This window comes from Sciurus carolinensis, chromosome 7 (assembly GCF_902686445.1).
Source record: "Sciurus carolinensis chromosome 7, mSciCar1.2, whole genome shotgun sequence".
NCBI classification, from domain to species: Eukaryota; Metazoa; Chordata; class Mammalia; order Rodentia; family Sciuridae; genus Sciurus; species Sciurus carolinensis.
In genome coordinates, this window is record NC_062219.1 from 27,276,170 (window position 1) to 27,299,076 (window position 22,907).

At 43.2% G+C, this 22,907-nt stretch overlaps 1 protein-coding gene across 3 annotated transcripts; it reads right to left on the reverse strand.

Moving 5' to 3' along the window:
• Window positions 1-6,859: 6,859 nt before the first annotated feature.
• Tnfaip3 (TNF alpha induced protein 3) lies at window positions 6,860-21,336 on the reverse strand. 3 transcript variants are annotated; one of them, XM_047559094.1, is made up of 9 exons: window positions 21,098-21,335; window positions 17,052-17,361; window positions 13,787-13,977; window positions 12,975-13,122; window positions 12,639-12,809; window positions 11,317-11,497; window positions 9,537-10,456; window positions 8,566-8,747; window positions 6,860-7,836 (listed from the first exon to the last, which is right to left on the reverse strand). In XM_047559094.1, the coding sequence occupies exons 2-9, from the start codon at window positions 17,344-17,346 to the stop codon at window positions 7,552-7,554; spliced, it is 2,373 nt and encodes a 790-aa protein (XP_047415050.1). In that variant the 5' UTR covers window positions 17,347-17,361; window positions 21,098-21,335; the 3' UTR covers window positions 6,860-7,551. The 3 variants fall into 3 exon arrangements, with proteins under 3 accessions (XP_047415050.1, XP_047415052.1, XP_047415051.1); XM_047559095.1 differs by having other exon boundaries at window positions 7,540-7,876; window positions 21,098-21,336; XM_047559096.1 differs by lacking the exon at window positions 12,639-12,809.
• Between the last annotated feature and the right edge of the window lie 1,571 nt (window positions 21,337-22,907).

Consider the following 22,907-nt stretch of genomic DNA (forward strand, 5'->3'; position numbering starts at 1 on the left):
GACGTCATCATGCTGGAAGCTATTGAATGTTTGCTTGTGTAATCTGTGCTTTGTCATTTCCTAGTTTTAATTTCTAAAATCGTAAATATATTCAGATATTATATGCATGAACAAAAGTTCTTTCAGGTCCTAAATAATTTTTAACAGTTTAAAGGATTCCTAAGACCAGAAAGGTGTCCCATTTTAGAGGGAAATAGGAAGGTGTGATACATATTTTCTACACATTGTTGCAGAAGACAGGAATGAATATTTAAATAGGTTTAGATGGTCAAGAACTTGGATAACATGTTAGAAATTGGACTCCAAATGCTTTTGATTTCACACCATCTTTAAAATCATTTTGGAGTAGTCATCCACAATGTATGTATTATCGTAAATCAATATTATAATGCACTATTATGTAAAATATTAAAAATTACAAAAAAGAATTTTAAAAGAATGAAATAAAATGAAGTGGGTAATATTTTAAAATTCTTAGTTTTATTAATGGTGAAAATACCTTTTGATCTCAAAAAGGAAATCATAAAATTGGTAAATATGCTTCATGATTTATCTTGAATATCATTTTGGGGGGGATAAAACCATTTAAAATTCTAAGTTCATTTTATTGTGAAAATTTGGTTTTCAAGTTTGAGTGTGGAAATGAGAGAGCTTGCGGGTGACAGAGCTACATCACCTCTGAATGAATGGATGGAGCAGCCATTGGCACCCCTGCCCCGCTGAGTCACTCACACATTTACTTTGGACTTCTCAGGTGACAGTGACCCACCCATGCTGACAAAGGGAGAGTGCTAGTGTCAAGCTGTGTATCAAATATTAGCAGAATGAAATTTATTTAATAATTGTGCAAGGCCTTGGCATGCTAGGTGATTGCTATATGATAGTTTTTTAAATAAAAACAAACTCAGGAACCTGGTTTCTTCTTGCACTGCCTGGTGGCATGCACTGTGCTTGGGAAACCATAGCAAGTCATCAGGAGACTTCACTAAAGGAAAAACATGACTGGGTCTGTGTAAAAGACCTGTGAGATGGTGGCCTGGGAAGAAAATATTGGAAGCAAGAGACAGAGTAGGCTTGGGCCCAAGTTGGTGCTGCAGAAAGAGGGCAGAGGATGGATTTGAGAGGTGTTTTGAAGATCCACTCCATAGAAGTTTAGATGTGGGAGTGTGTGGGGGTGGCAGGGGGTGAGGAGGGGTGTGTAGAGAAGTCTGGGAAGACCACAGTGCCTTTCTCTGAACATGGTAAGAAGGAAGCAGAATATCATGAGTTCCATATTGAATGATATGAGCATCCCCCTTGGGGAGTAGAAAGCAGCAGCAGCAGTGAACATCCAGGCAAATGAAGCAAAGCAACTTCCTTCTAAGCTTTAGTTTTCAAACTTCTAGTTCCTTGGCTCTTTACTTTTTGGAAAGCCATCAATTTCTTAAAGACTCTGAAGAAAGCATTGGGCCCCAGTTTGAAAAAAATGAATGTGTGCACTACAGCATGAAATCATACCCATGCTCTCTGGGACCCCTAGCCCCCAGAAGTTCTCTAGTCCTGACACCCACTCCAGATTGGAGCCTGCTCTTACTGGCTCCCTCAGTGCCCTACAAACCTGTTCTGTTCCCCTGTTTATGTGCCATTCTTCTGAGTCAGAAATAACCTGCTAATTATCACTTCCTGTTTGAGAAATCCTGATGACTGAAGATCAAATGTTTATGTTCATCATGCGGATTGAAGAATTGTACATATTCATGTTGGGTGGGAGATAAGAGGATGAATAGAGAAAAAAGGAGACAGTCCATTCCAAGATTTCATGATCCTCTGGAAATTTCATGATAGAAGGCAATAGCATACACAGAACCAAAACTGAACCAGACCCAATAGGAAGTATAGAGAAATAAGTTAAATGACACCAGAGGTAAACCATGAACCAAATCCAGAATGTGGGAAATGCTACAGAGCAAAGGACTCAGTCATTAACAAGTTGATAACATCACAAATTAAAAGGGAATATTAGAGAATAAATTCTTATGAAAAGTTAATGGTCAAAAGCAAAAGGACTACGTGTTGTGCAACAGGCGATCTGAGAAACTCGAATGGAGTCACGCATTGAGTGACAATATTTTGATCCACGATGGATCACATTTATGATGGTGGTCCCCTAAGATTATATCACCCAGTTTTGTCATATCTCTGTCACTTTGTTTAAGTACTTCTCTGACGTTTGTATGACAAAATCAACTAACAACACATTTCTCAGAATGTATCCCTGTGTTTAAACAAGGCATGACTGTACCTACTTGGGATTTGGGCCATATGAAATGTAAAATAGTCTAGTTAGTTGAAATAAGGCGATTATGCAAAAAGAACATGGTCTTTTCACTTAGAGATGCACACTGAAGTATTTGTGGTTGTGAAGACACAGTAACTGAGAATCATTTTCAAATAATCCAGAAACAAAGGGGTAAGAGAAGGAACAAAATTGGCAAAATAGTAATAAAATGGAGTCCATTATACTATCTTCTGCTCTTTTGTATGTTACGATTTTCTACAAGTTAAAGAAAATGATCAATAATTTTTAGAAGGTGTGGTTTCAATCATCAGAATCACCTGGAGAGCTTAATAAAATAGATTCCAGGAGCTGTACAGTACTCCTGAATCAACTGCCCATGGATATATCATGGATAGAGGAGGAGATAAAGGCTTGTAGGTGGAAGAATGTTTCTGTATAGATGATATGTAAATACATATATTGTCCATGGCTCCTGGCTGGTAACTCCTTCCCCAAATCAAGCTATAGAAATTAGAATTTCTCTTCCCAAAGGTGGGTCATAGAACTAAAAATATATTCTAAAATTTCCTTGTCTTTCTGTTTTGGAGTTGGCCATAAAGAAATTCTGTGACCTACTTTGTCTAATAGATCATAAGACTCCCATTTCAGAAGGGTCCTGCCCCATACCTGCAAGAAAGGAATGTTGCAGAGAAAGGCTGAGACAGTCCACACAGACAGGCCTTGCTGGGTCTCCCCATCCAGTCCATTAGCATTAGAACATACCCTTTTGTCCAATCACATTTCTGCATGGTTGTTCATCCTCCAGTCATGCCTGTGGAGTGATATCTCCCCAAATCCCCAAAGGACAGGGTTCAAAGAGTTTGCCACATGGAGTTCCTGAAGGGTGAGACACCCAAAGAAGGCATAGAAGCTTCCTGCCCCTGGTCATACCTAGTCATATGCATTTTTCATTTGTATTCTTTGTCATATCCTTTGTAATATTCCTGTGAACATGTTTACCTGAGTTACCTGAGTTCTGTGTTAATTGATCCTGAGGAGGGAAGTATAGGAACCTTGATTTATAACCTGTTGGACAGGTAAAAACAACCTGGGGCTTGTGATTGGCATTTAAGTTGTATATGTGGGAGGTAGTCTTCGGGTCTGAGCCCTCAGCCTGTGGGATCTGATGTGGTCTCCAGGTAGATAGTGTCAGAACTGAATTGGAGGACACTGAGCTAGTGTGTTGTAGAATTCGTTGCTCTCTTGTATTTTGGTATCAGAGATCTGTTGACTGTCATGGTGTGAATTTATAATCTCCCAGTTCTGATGGCCATCACAGCCAGGATGCTTCTTCTGATGGGTCTGACCCAGGAAATCTTAAGACTAGTCTTCCTTCTTACTTCCCTATTTCTTCCTCACTTTTTTTTTTTTTTTTTTTTTTTTTTTTTCCTTTTCCTCCTCTCCATGGAGGTTTAGGGCCTCCAGCGGAAAATAGGGATCTCAAAATCTCATCTGAGCAGGTGCAGGCTAAACTTTCTCTCCTATGGGACCTGTGTTTAACTCACATGCTCTGCCTGAGTAGATGGGTCTGCTCTCACATTATTTTTAAAAGCTTCCTTACTCTCCACATGTGAGAGGTGAACCCATTGCTCAAGTGTACATTAAAGGGGTTAGTTATGTGGAAAGCAATCTTCATATTTGAGTCCATTTTTCTCTTTCAGCATTCATCAACAGAAAACATCAGAACTTGTTCTTAAATAATTTATTTTTTAATATTTACTCTTGGGAAAAGGTACATTTATTTAGGAAAACTTGCATAATCCAACAAAGATACACAGAATTATATAGAATACAACCAAATGTGCAAATTTCAAATACTTTCTATAATAAGTATAAATAATTCTATTTCACATTAAGAATGAAAACATTGATAGACACAAAATATTAAGCTATCAACTTTGAAAGAACCAGATGAAAACACTGCAGTTCAGTTGATATCTTTGGAAAAAAATCAGAAAGATTTATGTTGGGGAAAAACACATGTCAGATAATATAAGGAAAGACTACAATAGTCATGAATCACAAATATATTCAGGTCCTAAGTTCAGACCTCTAAAATGGCAGGTTTTTTCTCTGGGAAAATGCATTTTCCTCTTTTTTCGTAAGGCAAGCACAACACTAACACAAAGCACACAGAGAAGCTGTAGGCCAAGGGCAGAAAGAAATTTCCTTATAATTACTGAGATTTTCTGTCCTAAGGCTGGGACATCATTGGATACAGGGTCCCTGCCCAGCAACCTTGACACAGCAGGAATACAACAAACAAAACTATAATGAAAGCCCACATCAATCTTGTCCCTGCTCCTTCCCCATCTTCTCTCCAAGGAGGTAGAATTCTGAGAGGCATCTACACACAGACAGCAGTTTCTTATCCTACAGTTGGAGTTTCATAGGAAAAAAAAAGCATGAAAGTTACTGGATTCACTCTTGAAGCAATTCCTTCTTTCCTAAGGAGGCAACAAGCCAAGTGTATCAGAGACCACTTCCCCCACTGCGGTCCAGAGCTTGCCAGGTTCCAGAACATGACCTAAAGCAATGCAGCGTTTTTCCCAAGGCAGGAGAAACATCTTTACTGATATCTGTAATAAAATAAATAAAGTGAATTACATGAACATGACTGTGGAGTTCATGAAATAAGCTGTATATACACGTTGTGACCCAGCAACAACCAAAAAATAGGTTGTTATTATAGTCTTGCAACTTAAATTTCTGGGCAACATTTCAACATTAAAAATCCCTCATACACAATATAAGGGTATATTAAATCTGTTCACACTTTTACATGCACCTCAGTTCAAGCTAACCTCCTTAGAAGGGGAGACAATGATAAGCCAGAGTTATCTGTCTTCCCACTGAAATATTGATTTCTAAGAGGTGCTTACTATAGAGAGCAGCTCATTTCCAATGTGAACATGTTCAGTCTCAGCAGCCTCCGAATCACAGTCTGTGCTTGATTCTGCTTTTTTTCAGAAAGGAACTAGACACAAAGTAGCAGGATGTAAAATTGACACCCATAAATCAATTGCATTCTTGTACAACAGTGATGAATCACCTGAAAGAGAAAACCATCCCATTCACAATAGACTCATAAAAAAATATTTGGGAATCAATCTAACAAAAGAGGGGAAAGATCTCTACAATGAAAACTAAAGAATACTAAACAAAGAAATTGAAGAAAACCGTAGAAGATGAAAAGATCACCTATGTTCTTGAATACACAGAATTAATATTGTCAAAATGGCCATACTATCAAAATCGCTATACAGATTTAATGCAATTTCTATTAAGGTTCCAATGACATTCTTCATAGAAATAGAAGCAGCGGTCATGAAACTCATTTGGAAAAATAAGAGGCCCAGAATAGCCAAAGCAATCCTCAGCAAGAAAAGTGAAGCAGGAGGCATCAAAATACTAGACTTTAAATTATACTACAGAGTTATAGTAACAAAAATGGCATGGTATCGGCACCAAAACAGACATGAAGACCAATGGTACAGACTAGAAGACACAGAGACAAACCCTCATAATAAATAGTTATCTCAAGCTAGACAAAGGTGCCAAAAACATACAGAGAAAAGTTGCCTCTTCAATAATTGGTGCTGGGAAAACTGGAAATCCATATGTAGCCAAATGAAATTTAACCCTATTTCACCCTGCACAAAACTCAGTTCAAAGTGGATCAAGGACCCAAGCATTAGACCAGAGACTCTGTGCCTACTAGAAGAAAATGTAGGCCCAACTCTCCATCATGTTGGCTTAGGAACCAAATTCTTCAATAAGACTTCTAAAGCACAAGAAGTAAAACCAAGAATCAATAAATGGATGGTACCAAACTATAAAGCTTTTTCATGGCAAAAGAAACAACCAAGGACGTGAGAGAGAGCCTACAGAATGGGAGAAAATCTTTGCTACCTATACCTCAGATAGAGCATTAATCTCCAGGATGTGGGGGGAAAGGCACACTCATACATTGATGGTGGGACTGTGAATTGGTGCAACCACTCTGGGAAGCAGTATGGAGATTCCTTAAAAAACTTGGACTGGAACCACCATTTGACCCAGTTATCCCACTCCTTGGTTTATACCCAAAGGACTTAAAATCAGCACATGATAGTAACACAGCCACATCAATGTTTACAGCAGCTCAATTCACAATAGCTAAGCTATAGAACCACCTTCATGCCCTTCAACAGATGATTAAAGAAAGAAAATGAGGCATATATACACAGTGGACTATTACTCAGCCATAAAGAAAAATGAAATATGGCATTTGCCAGGAAATGGATCAAACTGGAGACTATCACGCTAAGTGAAATAAGCCAATCCCAAAAACCAAATGCCATATGTTCTTTCTGATATGCAGATGCTAATGCATATTAGGGTTGGGGGAGGAACTAGAATTTAAGTGGATCAGACAATGGGAATGAAGGGAAGGGTGGGGAAATGGGAACAGGAAAGACAGTAGAATGAAATGGACATAACTTTCCTATGTTCATATATGAATACACAACCAGTGAAACTCCACAACATGTACAACCACAAGAATGGGAAGTTATACTCCATGCATGTACAATATGTCAAAATACACTCTACTGTCAGGTATAACTAAAAAGAAAAAAATTTTTTAAAAGACTCTACAATACAAAGAAAAAAAAGAGAAAGAAAAGAGCTGGGCAGGTGGGGAAAACCATTAACTACTGACACTTTCTGAATATGTGTATTTTCCCTGAGCTTCTGCAAGCGCTTGCAGAGGGCCGTTGTGCCTTGAGGATTCAACTTCACACCTCTGACAAATGCTGATGGTGGGCAGGTGGGATGGCTCTGGGTCTCCCGACCGTCTGTCCATGTGTCTTCTCCTGTTTTTGCAAGCTGATGAAGCAGTCCTGGTGGGCAGGCAGCAGGGGCCACCGCCAGTCCAGCACACATTCCAAGTCCACAGTCATTCCAGCCCTCTGTTTGGCAGGAGAGGAGCAACAACAGCCTGGGGCTGAGTCTGACGTCACACACGGCTAGTCACAAGCTTTGCTCTAAGGCTGCTTGGGAATATTCCTGGTTACCAAACCTTTGCATCATAGGCATGAAGAAGAGCTTATCTTCCCTCCCTTGCTCCAAGACACCCTCAAGGCCACTGTCCCAGGGCCTGCCCCTTCTATGGCATCCAGGGGTTTGGAGCGTAGCACCACTCTGGCTGGTGGCCTGCGGCCCCTCTTGGCGGGCTGGCCTCCTGCCTCTGCTTAGCCATACATCTGCTTGAACTGAAAGCATTCGTTGCAGTAGCCGTTGCACTTGGCGTTGCCAAAGTGATCGCAGGCAGGGGCCCGGCAGCGCTGTTTAGGGGGCTCTTCGGCAGTAGACTCACCCCGGTGGGCCCCAGGGCCCACCCGCTGGCTGAGGTGCTGGCACTCCATACAGAGCTCCTCGCTGCGGCAGGCCAGGATGTTCTTGCAAGAGGCCCGGGCACACTTGGGCCTTGAGGCCCCCTGTGTGGTTCGAGGCACGTCTCTGCGCTGGCTCGATCTCTGGGTGGGAAGAACAGAGAGAACTGTTGCTCTCATTTCTCTGGAAGGACATAGTGAGTTCTCAGTTGACAGTGTGCATTCTACAATGGGCTTATTCTGCCTAAGCGAAGGGACACGGGCACATAGGCAGTGTGGGATGTTTCCTCCTAATCCCAAGGCCGCTGACCTGGCCCCAGGGAGGCCATGGGGAGCCAATGAGCCTGACAGAGAGGCCTGCAAACTGGTAGGGAGCTCTTCCCCTGGGATTCACCGTATCAGTGCCCCTACTTAGATGGTTCCCCTGCCCTTGTGCACACAACAGGCAAAACCTCTGTCACCGTTTGCTTTCTGATATGCTTTTCAGTGGAGGTACCTGTGAGACGCTGCCTTCTCTCTGGTTCAGGATAAAGGATTATTTAAGAGGTCTGCTTCTACTACAAATCATCAAGTCTCTGATCTGAAAGCCATGTGGCTTTCCGAATGCTGGGTTTTTATTTCATGGCTAATTTTATTGGTTTTTTCAAAACCAAATTCTATCTTGGGTCACACAAATGGACAACAGTCCTTCTAACCAGGGGAGCCACAGTGATGTCCACATTTTTCCCAGGTTCTTTTAGTGGACTTTCGTAAGCAATCCTGTGTCACTGGGAGACAAAACTGGCAGGGAGGAGAGCCTGTGGGTCACACAGCTGGGAGAAACTGCTCTAGCTATGAGGACCCAACATGCACATGATCCTCAAAATGTCTTACCAGTTGCTGGTCAGTCCTTTTTGCTTCATGAAATCTCTGGTTCTGAGCTTCAATGAAGCATTTCTGACAGTATCCTTCAAACATGGTGCTTCCAAGGGTGCCGCACTCCCTCCCGAGGCACGGAACAGCATTCTGGAACCTGGAGGCCGTGGGACTGGCTTTCCCAGAGGCAGTGCCAAAATCTACAAGAGAATTGATGCTCCTCAGTACCACATCTGGGTCACCATGTAGACACAGACACTGATGTTAGAAAAGTAAATGGATTCTAAGTAAAGGTTAGGATAGCCTTAAATATATACTTGAGACTAGACATTTATAAACTCAGCAAAATAATAAAATCATCACCAGACATCTTAGGCTTTACAAATTGCTCACTTTGAACATGGAACAGCGATCAGTTACAGTAACAGAATAAAGAGCAGACATGAACTGCCTGCCCTTCTTCTCTCCAAATAGAATGCCAAACCACAAATGCTTTCCTACAGTGTCTGTGGAGACTGCCCTCTCTCTAGCTTTCAGATTTTGAGTTTCTCTCCTATACCAAATTTGAAGAAGTCTAACTTAAACTCTATCTTATAAATGCCAGGCACCCAATGACCTTATGAAAACCAATTCCATCAACTCTATCAGAAATCAACTCTATTGATTCTGGCAGGTGACAGCTAAAAGCTGCTTGCCTCACAGTGCCTGTGGTTTCCCTGTGCAAATGGCAGAGGCACCAAGACTGTCACCAAGGGCAAGCAGGTGGAAAAGCAGTGGGATCTGACCATTCCACCTGTGCACTCAGACAGGTTGGCTTTCTTTTTTATTTGCGGTGCTGGGGATTTGAACCCAGGGCCCTGTGCTTGCGAGGCAAATACTCTACAAACCGAACTATATCCCCAGCCCTCAGGCTCTCTTTCTTGAAGTTTAGGAACAAAACCCTTTCCAGGCAACAGCTGCTACACTAGGAAATCTATCATTTCACTCACGTTTGTTTTCTCTATACTCGATGAAACACAGCGTGCAAAATCCCTTGTTTTCTGGAGTCCCAAAATACACACAGCCAGCTTTTCTGCACTTGCTAGTCCCGGTCCTGTCCCCTGGAGTCCGTGAGGCTTGGGAGAGGCAGCCAGAGGGGTCCTCGTTTCCAGCTCTGTGGCAAGAGTGCGGGGAAAGACTCTGGATGAGCTGTGAGGGGTCTGACTTGGATCGCTGGTGACAGGAAGGAGGGAGGCTGGAACCTAGGCTGGAGGAGGGCTCTGCCGTAGTCCTTTTGAAGCAAGTACTGCAGATCCCATTAAATGTCCTGGTAACGTCCTGGAGGCAGGCCCGGCACTTACCAGGATCTAAATGCCTCGTGGTGTCTGTGGTGTGGTTGGCATTAAGCTGCCGGGCATTGTGGCAACGCTCACAAAATCCGTTGTGCTGCACATTCAGGGTGAAAGGGCAGCCGGGACTCCTGCATTTCATGGCGGTGGTCTCGCTGAACAGGAAAAGGCTGGGCGCTGTTGGTGGGGCTGAATGAGGCCCTCCGGCTGACTCCTCAGGGCTCCAGGCCGCGGGCTCGTAGGCCTCTCCCCGAGAGGCCCCGAGTGCCACACCAGGCAGCCCATCCGGGCCTGGCTTGAAGTTCAGCTTCGGCAATTTGTTTTGGTTCTTCTGCCGCCTCTCTGAGCACTCATGGCAGAAAGGCTGGGTGTTCACAGACATGAAGAAAGGGCAGTTGGGCGTTTCACATTTTACATCCATGAGAGAAAGCTGGGGCGTGGAAGGTTCCACAGGGTTCTGTGCACGCGCCCCTCTCCTCCCCTGCTCGTTGTTCTCCTGCCACTTCTTGTACTCGTGCTGCACAAGTTCAAAGTAATCATCGACCAGGTTTATTTCCTTTGGTAAATTAGCTTCATCCAACCTGAAGGGCAAATGGAAAATGGGAGATGACATAATGACCTCCAAGACTTTACTTCATTAGCCACCCAGACACAGTTTCAGAATGTGGATCATGGCAACGAATTTAATTCACCAAAATCACTGGAATGCGGGCCGACGAGCTAATACGGTCCAACACATTTCCTAATACATTCTCGAGTGAAAGATGAGGCCAGTGAGTCAGCTAAGAAGACTTCATAAGAAAATTCACAGTCTCATTTATTCTATCTTCTGCACCCCAAATTATAGGTAATTCTAAAGATAGGGTCCTCTCTACAGAGCCACCTCTACATCTTACTACTCCAGTATTCCTTTAAAACATTCGTTTTATCCTTTAACTTCTCAGAGATCAAATGTTTAGTTAAATTGTACTATTAGCAATAGTAAAATAGACTACTCATTTGGTCTGGTCTGCTCTGCCGTACAAGCGACTCTGGAACTCTGTGTTCTGTATTTTGCTGTTGTTCATTTCAAACTATTGTCTCATCTGTACTAAAGCTCCCTGTCATGATTAAGCGGTGAACATGCCCATGGGCGCTGTCTGTTTACTTCTGATTCTAACTGGCTACTCTTCACTTTGAGAAACTGATTCTTGTATGCACCACCATTATTTTCTTGTTTCTTTGTTTTTTTTATTTCTGTGGTGCTGGGGCTGGAACCCAGGGCCTGGTCTCGAGCATGTTAGGCAAGCACTCTAGCACTGATTTCTGCCTACAGCCCCCATCTCACACATTTCAAGTCCTCAAAAACTTTATGGTTGAGCTTTGGAGTGGCAGCAGCTTATATGGCTAAAGTAAAGGCAGTCACAGATGACAAAGAAGGTGCTAAAAATAAACGGCTTACTTTGCAGCATTAATCAGATGAGTCGTGCCGTGGTCCCAGCCTTGGACTGGGATTTCTATCACCATCAAGTACTCCTTCAAGAGCTTGTCCTTCATCTCATTTTCAGGCTCTGTCAGAAAGTGAATTTTTAAGTCTTCAAATCTTCCTCGGTCTCTGTTGACAAGCGGAACAGCTCGGATTTCTAAAAGAAAACAAAAACAAAAACAAAAACAGCACATGAATAAAATATTATTCAACTGAAAGAGATTGCAGGTAAGATCATATGCATAGAAAGATTAAACAGTGAAAATGCAGAAAGCATACAATTTAAAGAGGAGAAAAGTATATCGTCTAGTCATAGTTAAGCCCAAAGGGAAAACAAAGTACACTCAACTCTAATATAAAAATGCATTGCTTCCAGGGAGCTCACACAATATTAACCAGCCTGCAGGCAGCAGATCTTACTGGTTAAATTCCCAAGCTTCAGAATCAGACTAACCTAAATTTGAAGTGTGACTTTGTCACTATCAAGTTCTGTGACACTAGGCAGGTTATTTATAACCCCTCTGAGTTCCAACTGCCTCATCTGTAAAATAAAGCTGCCCAAGCCCACATCTCATGGAGATGCCATAATGATGAAATGGAATGAAATAATGTACCTGAAGCACTCAGCACAGTGCCTATTACACATTACATTACTATCCTAACAGCTAACCTGACAGGTATTTATTTATCTGCTCCATGCCAGGCATTATAGTGAGGACACTGTGTACCTTAATCTATTAGGTATAAGAGTGACAGTGGTAGGAATATGTGTATATGGAGCTGTCAACAGAGGCTTCAAGGAGGAACAGAACATACCCAGGTATCATAGCAAAGTCCTATTTCTACTACATACATATATATATATCTCCTACTTGTGATAAATGTGCTTAAAGTATCATACACAAAAAGATATGGGTGTGTTATGATTATTGCTACTGCATTACCGTTGTAGGTCATGTGACTCTAATCTAAAAATTCAAAATCTGAAGTGTTCCCCAATTTGAAACTTTGGAGTGGACTCTGGAGGAGGATTCTGGATTTTGAATTAGGAATGCTCAACTGGTAAAGTTTATGCAAATATTAAAAAATCTGAAAGACTCTAAAATCTGAAACACTCTGGTTCTAAGAATTTCAGATAAGAGATACTCGACCTGTATTAGCTAAGCAAAGGACAGAATAATATATTGAAATAAAAAGAGTATACTTAAATAAGGCTATTTCAATTAGGAAGAAGAGAACAAAGCCTAGTTCTACTATCTACCAGACGTTATGAATGTGAACGGAAGCTGTTAGCTCACCAGGCCCACTGTCCTTCAGAGTCACCAGGGGTACAAAGTGCTGGCTGTCATAGCCGAGGACAATGGGGTATCTGTAGCATTCCTGGGCAGGCCAGTGGAGAGGCAAGTATATTCCACCCACTTTCAAAGGGGCGAAATTGGAACCTGATTCCAAACTTCTCAGCATTTTGTCTGTTTAAGGAAAGAGAAAGAAAAACAAGGCCCTCAGGTGACTTTCATCAAATTCCATGCAGTTACTGTTACCTGTAACTTTGGGAATGTGGGTTTTTCCTAGGAATCAAAGCATGAAAGCTGAAAAGCACTTAAATATAAATAAATGATCTGCAGGCATCTCACCTGAAATGACAATGATGGGCCTTCTGAGGATGTTGCAAAGAACAAATATATGAATTTCTTCCAGTGAATTATACTGAAGTCCACTTCGGGCTGCTGGGGTGTCTGTGGATGCCATTTTGATAAGGTTGTCCCATTCATCATTCCAGTTCTAAGGGGAAAGGGGCCAAGAGAAACAAAACAAAACTGTAATTGAATACACTCTGCGTTAAAAAGTCATTCTGGTATGACTTTACATTTATTCATTTATATTACTTAGCTTATTTTTTCCCCTTTCTTAAAATCACCACTCAAATGATCATCTTTTCCCCCCATTTTGGTTTTCTTCCTTTACTTTTTTCCACCACAAAGCAAACTCAAAACCAGGGGAGACTAGGGACAGCACCTGCTTTCAAAAAAATCCCTGGTGAGGCATAACATTGAAGCCCCTCATCCAAATGTACACAAAAAATTCCAAGCTTGGGACCAAGAATGGTAAAGTGGTAAGTCTTCTTTTGATTGGCTGGTTCAATAGTGCATGTGAAGGGCAATCGCACTGAAAAACAGGAATGCCAAAGAGAAGGCCATGATTTGGAAGACCCCCTAAAACATGGAGAACACTGCTGGGAATCTGCAACTCAAAGCCTTGGAACAGTCATGATCCTTGGGTTAATCCCACAGGAGGTTTCTGGTGTTTTCCACTGAGTGTGCTTTGCTTAGCCAAATTCATGTGACCTAGTAAGTCATTTGCTCCTCTTAGCACAGGGACTAGCCTAGAGAACCCTTCGCCCACCATGGAGTTGTCAATAGATGCTTCATGGAGGAACAGAACATACCCGAGTATCATAGCAAAGCCCCGTTTCCACGAATTCCTGAGATTTCAGAGATTCCAGCTGCCAGCGGAATTTAAAATTGCGTGTGTCTGTCTCCTTGAGAGTGCTGAAGAGTGCCTTCCTCAGGACCAGGTCTGTGTCCTGGACACCCCACATGTATTGACAAGCAGCATGCATGAGGCAATTTCCATCACCTGAGGACAGAAGGGAGTCATGAGAAGCAGTTAAATCACCTGCACGTAAGGCACTGCAAAGGTTTTCAGAATAAACTAGCCTGACTGCTCCCACAGGGGGCTGAATGGTTTGATTTCTTAGTCAAGGGCCAACTGATAACATTCCACAAGGTGATATAGCTATAAGGAAAAAGTAATTCTTTTCATTCTTCCTTATAATGAATAGCACCAAGAGGGCAAAGGGGTCAGAGGACCTTGGTTGCAGCGTGGCTCTCCTCCTACCTGGATAAGGTGACCTTGAGGAAATTCCTTAAGGGCTCCGGGTACTTTCACTTTTTTCAAAATGAGAGCACTGGATTATGATCACCACAGTCTATTTCTGTCTAATGGTCCTGGTTTGCTAGCTAAGGCACTGTCAATACTGTTCTCTAAGGACGGCCACCTGGGGCAACACGCACAACCAGGAAGCAGGCTCTGCTGGGCTTATTACACAGGGACAGTCTGGCTATGACTCAGAGGTAAATGCCTTGACCAAGTCCACTGGAGCTTTTGGGACCTGGAGTTTCCTCTCCTGGTTTGTACAGTGGAGCTGACAACACCAAATTACCTACAATCTGCCAGCCCCAGGCTCCCCGAAGTGCATTAAGTGATTCTGCTTTTATAAAAACAACTCAGTGTTTAGGGTTTGCATTTCAGAAAAAGATAGGTCTAATTTTCTTCCATTAACTTATGGCTTCTCCAGGTTAAAACTCAAAATTCAATACTCTGCACTTTTTTCCAACTCCCAAACCATGAACATTTGTGGAGAACACTTAATACAAAAAAAAAAAAGATTAACTTCTTTATCTCCTTTGGCAAATGCAAAATAGGTTTAATTTTTAAAAACGTTAAAGTGTTTTCTTACATTATTCTCTAAGTAAGGCAATAAGGTTATTTGAAATTTATCAAAGTTCAATTACACTCGAACTGAAAAAAAAAAAAAAAATCCAAAACCTCAAATACATATCCTCCACAGCCAGTATTCCTTCAATTTACACACTTAGAAAAACTAGCTAAGTAAGCATCCTCACCAATGAACAAAACAGATCACTCAAGTCTTGTGTCTTGGCAGAAGTGTGGCAATGATTGCGTTCTGTTGAAATTTCCCCTTTGCAAAATCTAGAGCAAAGATAAGGCTTTTTTTCTTCTTCTTGTGCTTACTTTCAGTTCTTTATTGAGATGCACCAGTATAAAATTCCCTAAGCAACATCTGGAATTCCCCAGTGCTAAGTTATTTGACTAGCAATTGAGCAACAGCTATTGTACGTTTTGTTCTGGTGTGTAGACATTTAAACTGCGAACTGCACCCTGGACTTTCCAAGTGGGTGTGGTCAGGGTGAGCTGGAATAGGGCTACTCATTATACAAGTGAAATCGCCGCAGCCAATAGACGCTGGAATTTTTCACATGAAGTTTCAATTTTATGCCACCTACTCCCTTCCTCATTCACCGCAGTCTCATATCCTCAAATGCAAACTTGTGAATCACCCCCTCCCCAAACAGACCACTGTCTTTGAAGAAAGACAATTCTTCCTATGGGGGAAGAATTAAAAAAAAAAAAAAGAAAAAAAAAGATACAAATAGAAATCATAGGAGAAAATCCATTTGTCTGTCCCCTCCCTTAAATAGCTTTTCTTCCTTTTTTGTCATTTTAAGAAATTTTCTTCAAAGTGGGGAAATAAAGATTCTGAGCCTAAAAATCCATTTCCCAGAAAATGTTATCCAAATACACTTGCTCTTGTACTTTTATTTGTGATCTGAATCTTTACTGTCTTAATGACATAGGATTGCAAAATAAATGTTTACTATTTCTATTCCTTTTCTTCCTTAATGAAATAAATCACTTCTTAAGGAAATAGTATACAATGTTAATCTTACTAATGATAATAAGGTGTCCCCCTTTTGCCCCATTTCTAATTTGTCCAAAGGTAACTCCATCTCTTTTTTTCTAACAAAATGGGACAGAGTTAAAACCACAAGCCATCAGGTATTATAAGTCCCTTAATGACACCTTCACATAATTACCCACTTCTATGCACCATTTGATTTAATGTCATTAACAATGCAGACAATTCCTATCTCTAGTTTCCTTCTGACCTGTGCTTCTAAGAGTCCAAGCTTCATGAATATGTGTGAAGCTGTAAGATGAATAAGAGCCCCCAGAATCAAAACAAACAAAACCCTGCACCTCCCAATTCTCTGAGTCACTCAAGTCAAAAATAGTCAAAGTTAATATACCAATTAAGTCAATTAAGTTAATGTTCTCATCGCTGCCAACAAGGATTTTCTGCTCTTGGATGTATTTTGATTGGGATAATTTAGTCACTGATATTAGGACCTAAGATTGCTGCTCTTACCTAGACTGCAAGTATTTAGTTGATCTTGTATAGTTTACTCACTTACTATAATAAATATCTACATCCATCAAGCAGAATTTTGCACCTGTATAAAATAATATGCTCGGATGATTCTATTGATGTACACATTCTTGCTCAAAGGAAATGATAAAAAAATAAAATAGTAAAGCTTGGAATAGGAAATAACTATTAGTGGCATCCTGGTATAAGACCACAGGCAACACTACCCAGGTAAAGGAAAAAAATGTCCTCCACAGTCATCCACCAGTTAACCCATAAAATACCACCAACATGAGAAGTGTAAGGACATCACAATAACAATGGGGAACAACAGTAAAAGCAGTTTTCACACTACCCTTTCCAACTTAAAATATCTTCTTAAGTATGTCCACTATTGGCCAGGGAAGGGTATTGTACAGATGATTCAACAGATGTTAAGGATCAGAAACACTAATCACCAATTTGGGGCCTGGTGTTTAGAAATGCATTCCCTGGGCCTCAATGCCCTCTGCAGACTAATATGCACACTTAGGAAATACCTTAATAAAAATATTCATCCAATAAGCTTGCTTCTGCATGCCCCTCATAGAATTTCGATATTAAGATGGCTATAGTTAGTGCCATTAAAACTTCATGAACCAGGACCTGGCACCAGGGGAGCCATCCCCAGGTAGCAGAAAGCACCACAGGGAAATCTCACCATTGGTTTTCAGTGCCACGAGCTTCCTCACTTCCCGACACCAGTTGAGCTTCTTCTGGCTTTCCAGAGAAGCCTGGATGCTTCTGTCAATGAGAGCTTTGTGGATGATCTCCCGGAACTGGGGACAAAACTGGCAAGTTCTGAACATTTCCAGTGTGTATCGGTGCATGGTTTTAAAATGATGAATGATCCCATTGGTAGGTTTAAAAATGTCTTCTGGAGTTCGCTCTCTTATCTTCACAGCTTTCCGCATATTACTCAAATACAAAGCCTGAGGAAGGAGCTGCTCAGCCATTGTGCTCTGCAATGCCTGAAGAGGAGGGAAAAACCATTCCGTTAGGCAGTCTTTGTACTCCTATGTACCTGCCTGCAGGAAACCCCGGCGTTTGATCTTGTCATTACCCTAATCTGTAGGCAAAAGATCTTAGTCACCTCTACTCCCAGGATACTAGCTGGCCCCAGAGATTAACTCACACTGGACTGTTTTAAGTTACATCACTTTAAAAGATTAGTCTAAACAAGAGAAGGAAGGCGGAGAGTGGGTACTGAGGAGGAGGGGAATAACCCCTGTTTTCAGTAACATCTGTCAGGGAGCCAAGCCTGTCTGTCAGCGACAGGTACAGGTACTGCTGCACAAAACCCACTCAGCGCCCACTGCATTCTGAGGCCACTGCACAACAGTCACTGGATTTTAGGAGTACAGAAGTGAGTTCAGGGCACAGCAGCCCTGAGGAGTCCAGCTCCTCCAGGAAGACCATCACCATTCAATCCCTGTCCTTGCTGCACTCCCTGCACTGCAAGGACAGTAAATCTTTATGCTGTCACCTAGGCTGTCTGCTGCTCAGATTTTCCTCTTTAGCTCCAAAGAAAAGTATGAAGAGTTTATTATAACATTTATAAAAAGTCACAACTGAACTGCTTTATAACCAACAGAGAAATCTATTTCCAGCAAGATACTCCACAATTTTAAGAGCAAAACAAGCCAGGCTTGGTGGCTAATGCCTGTAATTCCAATGACTCAGGAGACTGAAGCAGGAGGATCCCAAGTTTGAGGCCAGCCTCAGGAACTTAGCAAGACCCTGTCTCAAAATAAAGATAAGAAGAGCTGAGGATGTGGCTCAGTCATAGAGCACCCCTGAGTTCAATTCCAAGTATGGAGGGTGGGAGGAGGAGAGCAAAATAGGCAGCAGTCTTTCAGACCCCTGCCACTGAACTTTTACAACATGAAAAGAGGAAAGATAATATTCACAATATAAATTGTGAATAATCGTTCACTTCCAAGAACAGACGTCGGTGCTCAATTATTTCAAATTATCTGCCAATGAAATTTTATCATTGCCCTCCTGGAACCAACAGATTCCCAAGTATTTGCATCCTGTCCTTGTCACCTTGAAACCATCAAGTATAATCAACTGGTGAAGAAAATGAAAATCTGGAAGTAGACTGGAAAGAAGTTTCCACCAGGGGGCCACTCAGGATAAATAAAAGGAGTGGGGCAAAGTGCAGCATCTGTCACCCACACCAACAGTGTGGAATGATGGGCATAGTGGAATTTTCCCACTGTAGAGCAGTGTGGAGAGCCAGTTCTGCTTCACTAGCCCTTAGAGGGGTGCTTCATCACACTTACTAATTTCCAAGTAGACAAAGGTAACTTCAGAGGACAGAGATAGTCCCTAGGAAATTTCACAGCAATGGTTAATCCCACTCCTCTATCATGCTACCTGCCAGGGCAACCCTCCGGGTAGGAAAGATGCTACACCTATGTAAGAGGGAGGAGAAGAAGAAAAGTAGAGTTTTGGGAAAACTCTCTTGGGTGGGTCTAGGTTCTCTTAAGCCACTGATAAGGTGGTCTAAATTCCTGTGGCCCACTTGAAGGGGAGAGGTTGGGAAATTGAGGACCCTGAGGTTGCTTCTAAGGATTTGCAATGGGATTCCTAATCCAATATCTGGGTGAGGTCTGGAAGAAGTCATTCTCTGGGTTAGGTGGTGATCTCTGTTCTTTGATGTCAGATATTCCCCCGCAGGTGGAATTGGGCAAAAGCACAGCAGGACTACAGACACAATGAGAGAAAAATCTCTCTCTCTCTCTCTCTCTCTCTCTCTCTCACACACACACACACACAACACACACACACACACACACACACACACACACAATCTCTGTGGTGCAGCAAAGGAATCTTTCATAACAGCATTAATCCATCCATCCATCCATCCATCCATCCATGAATCTATCCAAGAAGCACTGCCTGACTACCTACTGCAGGCCAAACACTATGCTTGGCACTGAGGTTAAAAATCAGAGCTGACTTATTCCACGCCTTGAAATCACACAAGCACCTTGGGCTGCAGCTAAGGCACTGGAGGTACTGGTTCAGCCTGGATCCCAGAGCCACACAGGAGCTGAGCTTTGCCTAGAAGTCAGATCTCCTAATACCTGCCCCTTGCTATTCCCATACCCACCCCATGGTGCTTGCCACTCTCAAATGGAAACAGAAAGGCAGTAGGAAGATTTTAAACAAATTAGCATTGCCTCTTTTTGCTTTTCTGACTTCTATTCTACTCTTTTGGACCTAAAGGTCTTTCAGCAAAGATCTAAAATGCTGAGAACTGTAAATCATATGGAAGTTACACAAATGTCAATATACTCAATAGCCTAATGTGATTTCATTCATAGATTTAGCCTTGCACAGTCTACAAAATTGCCTCCTTAAAGCAAATCAAAACCCACTGCCCAAGTTTCCAGTTCTTGAACTTCTCCACACTTAAGAATAAAGAATAAATTTTTCCGACATATGACTCTAATGTTGTAATGTCCTTATGGGGGAAAAACAGTATTACCCTTAACTTTTTTTTTTTTTTTTTTAACATCTGTTAGCTTACTGCCTTATTTAAAAAGAATTTCCCAATTTTTGTCACTAGGATCAATAAGATTTACAGAACTGACTCATCAAAGTCTTTCCCCCCTTGTTTTATTTTTCCATTCTGGGTAGACATTTTTGTCTGCATTGTGGAAATTTATGAATTATTTATAAACAAACACCTCACTCAACTGTTGGGAAGTACCCCTCCAAAAATTGTACAAAGAATTGCAAAATATCCAAGAAGCACCTTATACAAGGAGAAAGGAGCATTAGTTGGCTTGCTCAAAAATCTGGGACGTTAGAGTTGTGATACAGAAGACTCTTTAATTAACAATGATCCTCCAAAATGCTGCCCTGAGACACTTGACCAGACTGGCTTTCCAAGGAAAGAACGGAAAACAAAGCAGGCTCAAAAAGAGCTGAGCGCCTTTCTTAATACCACTGCTTTCCTGAGAGACCAGGTGGCAGGATGTGGGACGACCCCAGACTGACAAAGATTGTCTGAGTGTGGGGATGCGGATGAAGCAGGGACCTGCACATCACTCCTAAAATGAACCCGCAAAAGGCAGGCCAGCGACACACTTCTACAAGCATACTTCTCATACACTGTTGCAACTGGAAAAGAAGGACACTGTGCCTTGACCCACTCCCTGCACAGAGCTCTGAGTATATGGAAGCTTCCCTGGGGACGTTTGCTGACTGCAGAACCCCCACGCCCGCCGAATTTGGCTGCCCCTACGACACTCATCCCGGTTGGGCTGGTTCTGCACAATCTGGGAAGAAACCACAGCGCTTCTGCAAGGTCTACGTGGCTATAAGCATGCAGTGCTGAATTCCAAAAAGGACACCCAAAGTAGCAAAGCACCAACGACCACCAGACCAAAGGGTCCGAGGGGCGACTCTTAATAGCCAGCTGCAACTTAAGTTCTCTGCATTATCAGAGAGGAACAGCTAGCTGGCTAGAGGAATTCAGGGCTGTCACCCCAACATCTGGCACGGCGACCTCAACTCCCTGCACTTGAAAACCCTGATGGGCACAAGCGGCCAACCAACTCCTCTCCAGCACCTCTGCAAAACCAATGCCAGACAGACATCGCCTGCCGGAGTGGCTGCCCCGCACGCACCCGCAGCCCTCGCCCGCGGTGAGCCCGTGCACCCTGCGCAGGAAAGAGACGCGGTTACCTCTTCTGGCCGCGCGATCCTCCACCAAAGTTCGGAGTCCGGGTCAGGACAGGCGCGCGCCGCAGGCTGGGGTCGCTGTCCCGGTCGGGTCGAAGAGGCGCCCCATGGACGCCCGGGCTGGGCTCTGTAGTTGGCCGGGGGTGTGAACGTCTCCGGCGGCCTCTCTGGTCGCTCCGCCCCCGCGGGCTCGAACTCGCTGCGCTCCGCCCGCCGCGACGACTGCAGACTGCCCAGTTTCCTCTTTGCCTGCTGTTGTACAGGCCGACTAGGGGATTTCCACTGGGGACTTTCCAGTCACGTGACGGCCGGCCCGGCGCCCGAGCCCGCGCGGCGGTCGCGAGCCACCAGAGGGCGCAGGGGGCGCTGGAGGCCGCCACCCGGCCGCCTGCCAGGCTGCCCGCCCCGCCCCACGCTGTCAGCCGCCAGCCTCGGGGAGAAACTCCTGCGCCCCGCCCCGGGGTGTCCCCGCGTGAGTCACCTGGGCATTTCGGAAGCTGGCCTCAACGTCACATCCATGTGGAAATCGCGGTGATGGGAACTGGAAATGAAATAGGTTCTTTTTTCGCAGCTTTTTCTGCAGAATCAACCGTGGCGAAGAAGGAGGGAAATAAGAAAGAAAGAAAACCCTAAAAACCACCCGGTGCCGGGGACCGCAGGCCTGAGGACGGGTTTGAAAAGTTTGCGCTGTGCACGTGATGCGTTCTGAAGGGAGAGCCCTAGCTAGGGCCGGAGAGGGGATTTCGAGAAAAAAAAGCGTGGTCCCCAAGCTTATCGTTCCTGGTAACTCCACTCTCCAGGCTAGGTGGGATGCAGGGCCGAGGTGATGTCAGATCCCGTGGTCTTGCAAACTTGATTTCGCAGGGGCGAGGTGAGTCTTAGATAGAACTAGAAATCAGAACAACCCCACCCCCACCCTACTCTAGATCCATTTCCCCCTCTTAATTTACGCACTCTGAGCACCCCGGTGAAACATTTCAGTTTAAAATCATTTCAGCCCATTACCTACTTTCTCTTGTCTGCCCAAGGCTTTATTAGGTTATTTTAGATGTCCAGATAATTAGTTTACCCCTCCCCCGCCCAGGTGCCAATGGCTAATAATACTCGTTATACTCCCAACCCCACCACCCCACACGCTGTTTGCTTCATGGGGACTGCACTGCTTCATCAGGACCCATGAGTCATGTGGAGATAGGTGTCCGTCCCCTGAATGGTGGAGGTGCATGAGCTGAGGAGGGAAGGGCATTAAGATGCTTTTCCCCTCAGGTGCTCCCAGGGCCCAATTCCTGGAAGGCCTAAGCTAGAATCAGATGGAAATATTAGGTGCCAAGTAGGTGCCTTTGTCCCTTTAAGCATGCTTGTCAAGTTGTCAAACTATATATTGCAAGTATTGAATTAGAAAAACATGCTCTCCTCCCCAGTAAGGACCTGCTGCTGCATCTGGCCTGGGGACTTGGTGAAGGGTGCCACTTTTTTGGCAAAGGAGGTTGAAAGCAGTGATTAATGTCCCAAGGCTGGTCTGAATTTTTTCCAACTCCTAACCTTCTGTTAGTGTTTGCCACCTTCTTGTTCACAAATGTTCTAGAGAATATTAGCCATTAGTTATATTGTTATATCATGTTCGTGTTTAAATATGCAACAGTGAATCCCACCATTCTGTACATTTGTAACTCATCAATTAAAAAGTGGGGAAAATGTTTTCAACCACCAATGCTCAAGCAATGGTCAAATTAGTAGTAAAAAATGACATTTCTTTCTTTCTTTTTTTTTTTTTTTTGGTACCCAGGTTGAACCCAGGGGCACTAAACCACTG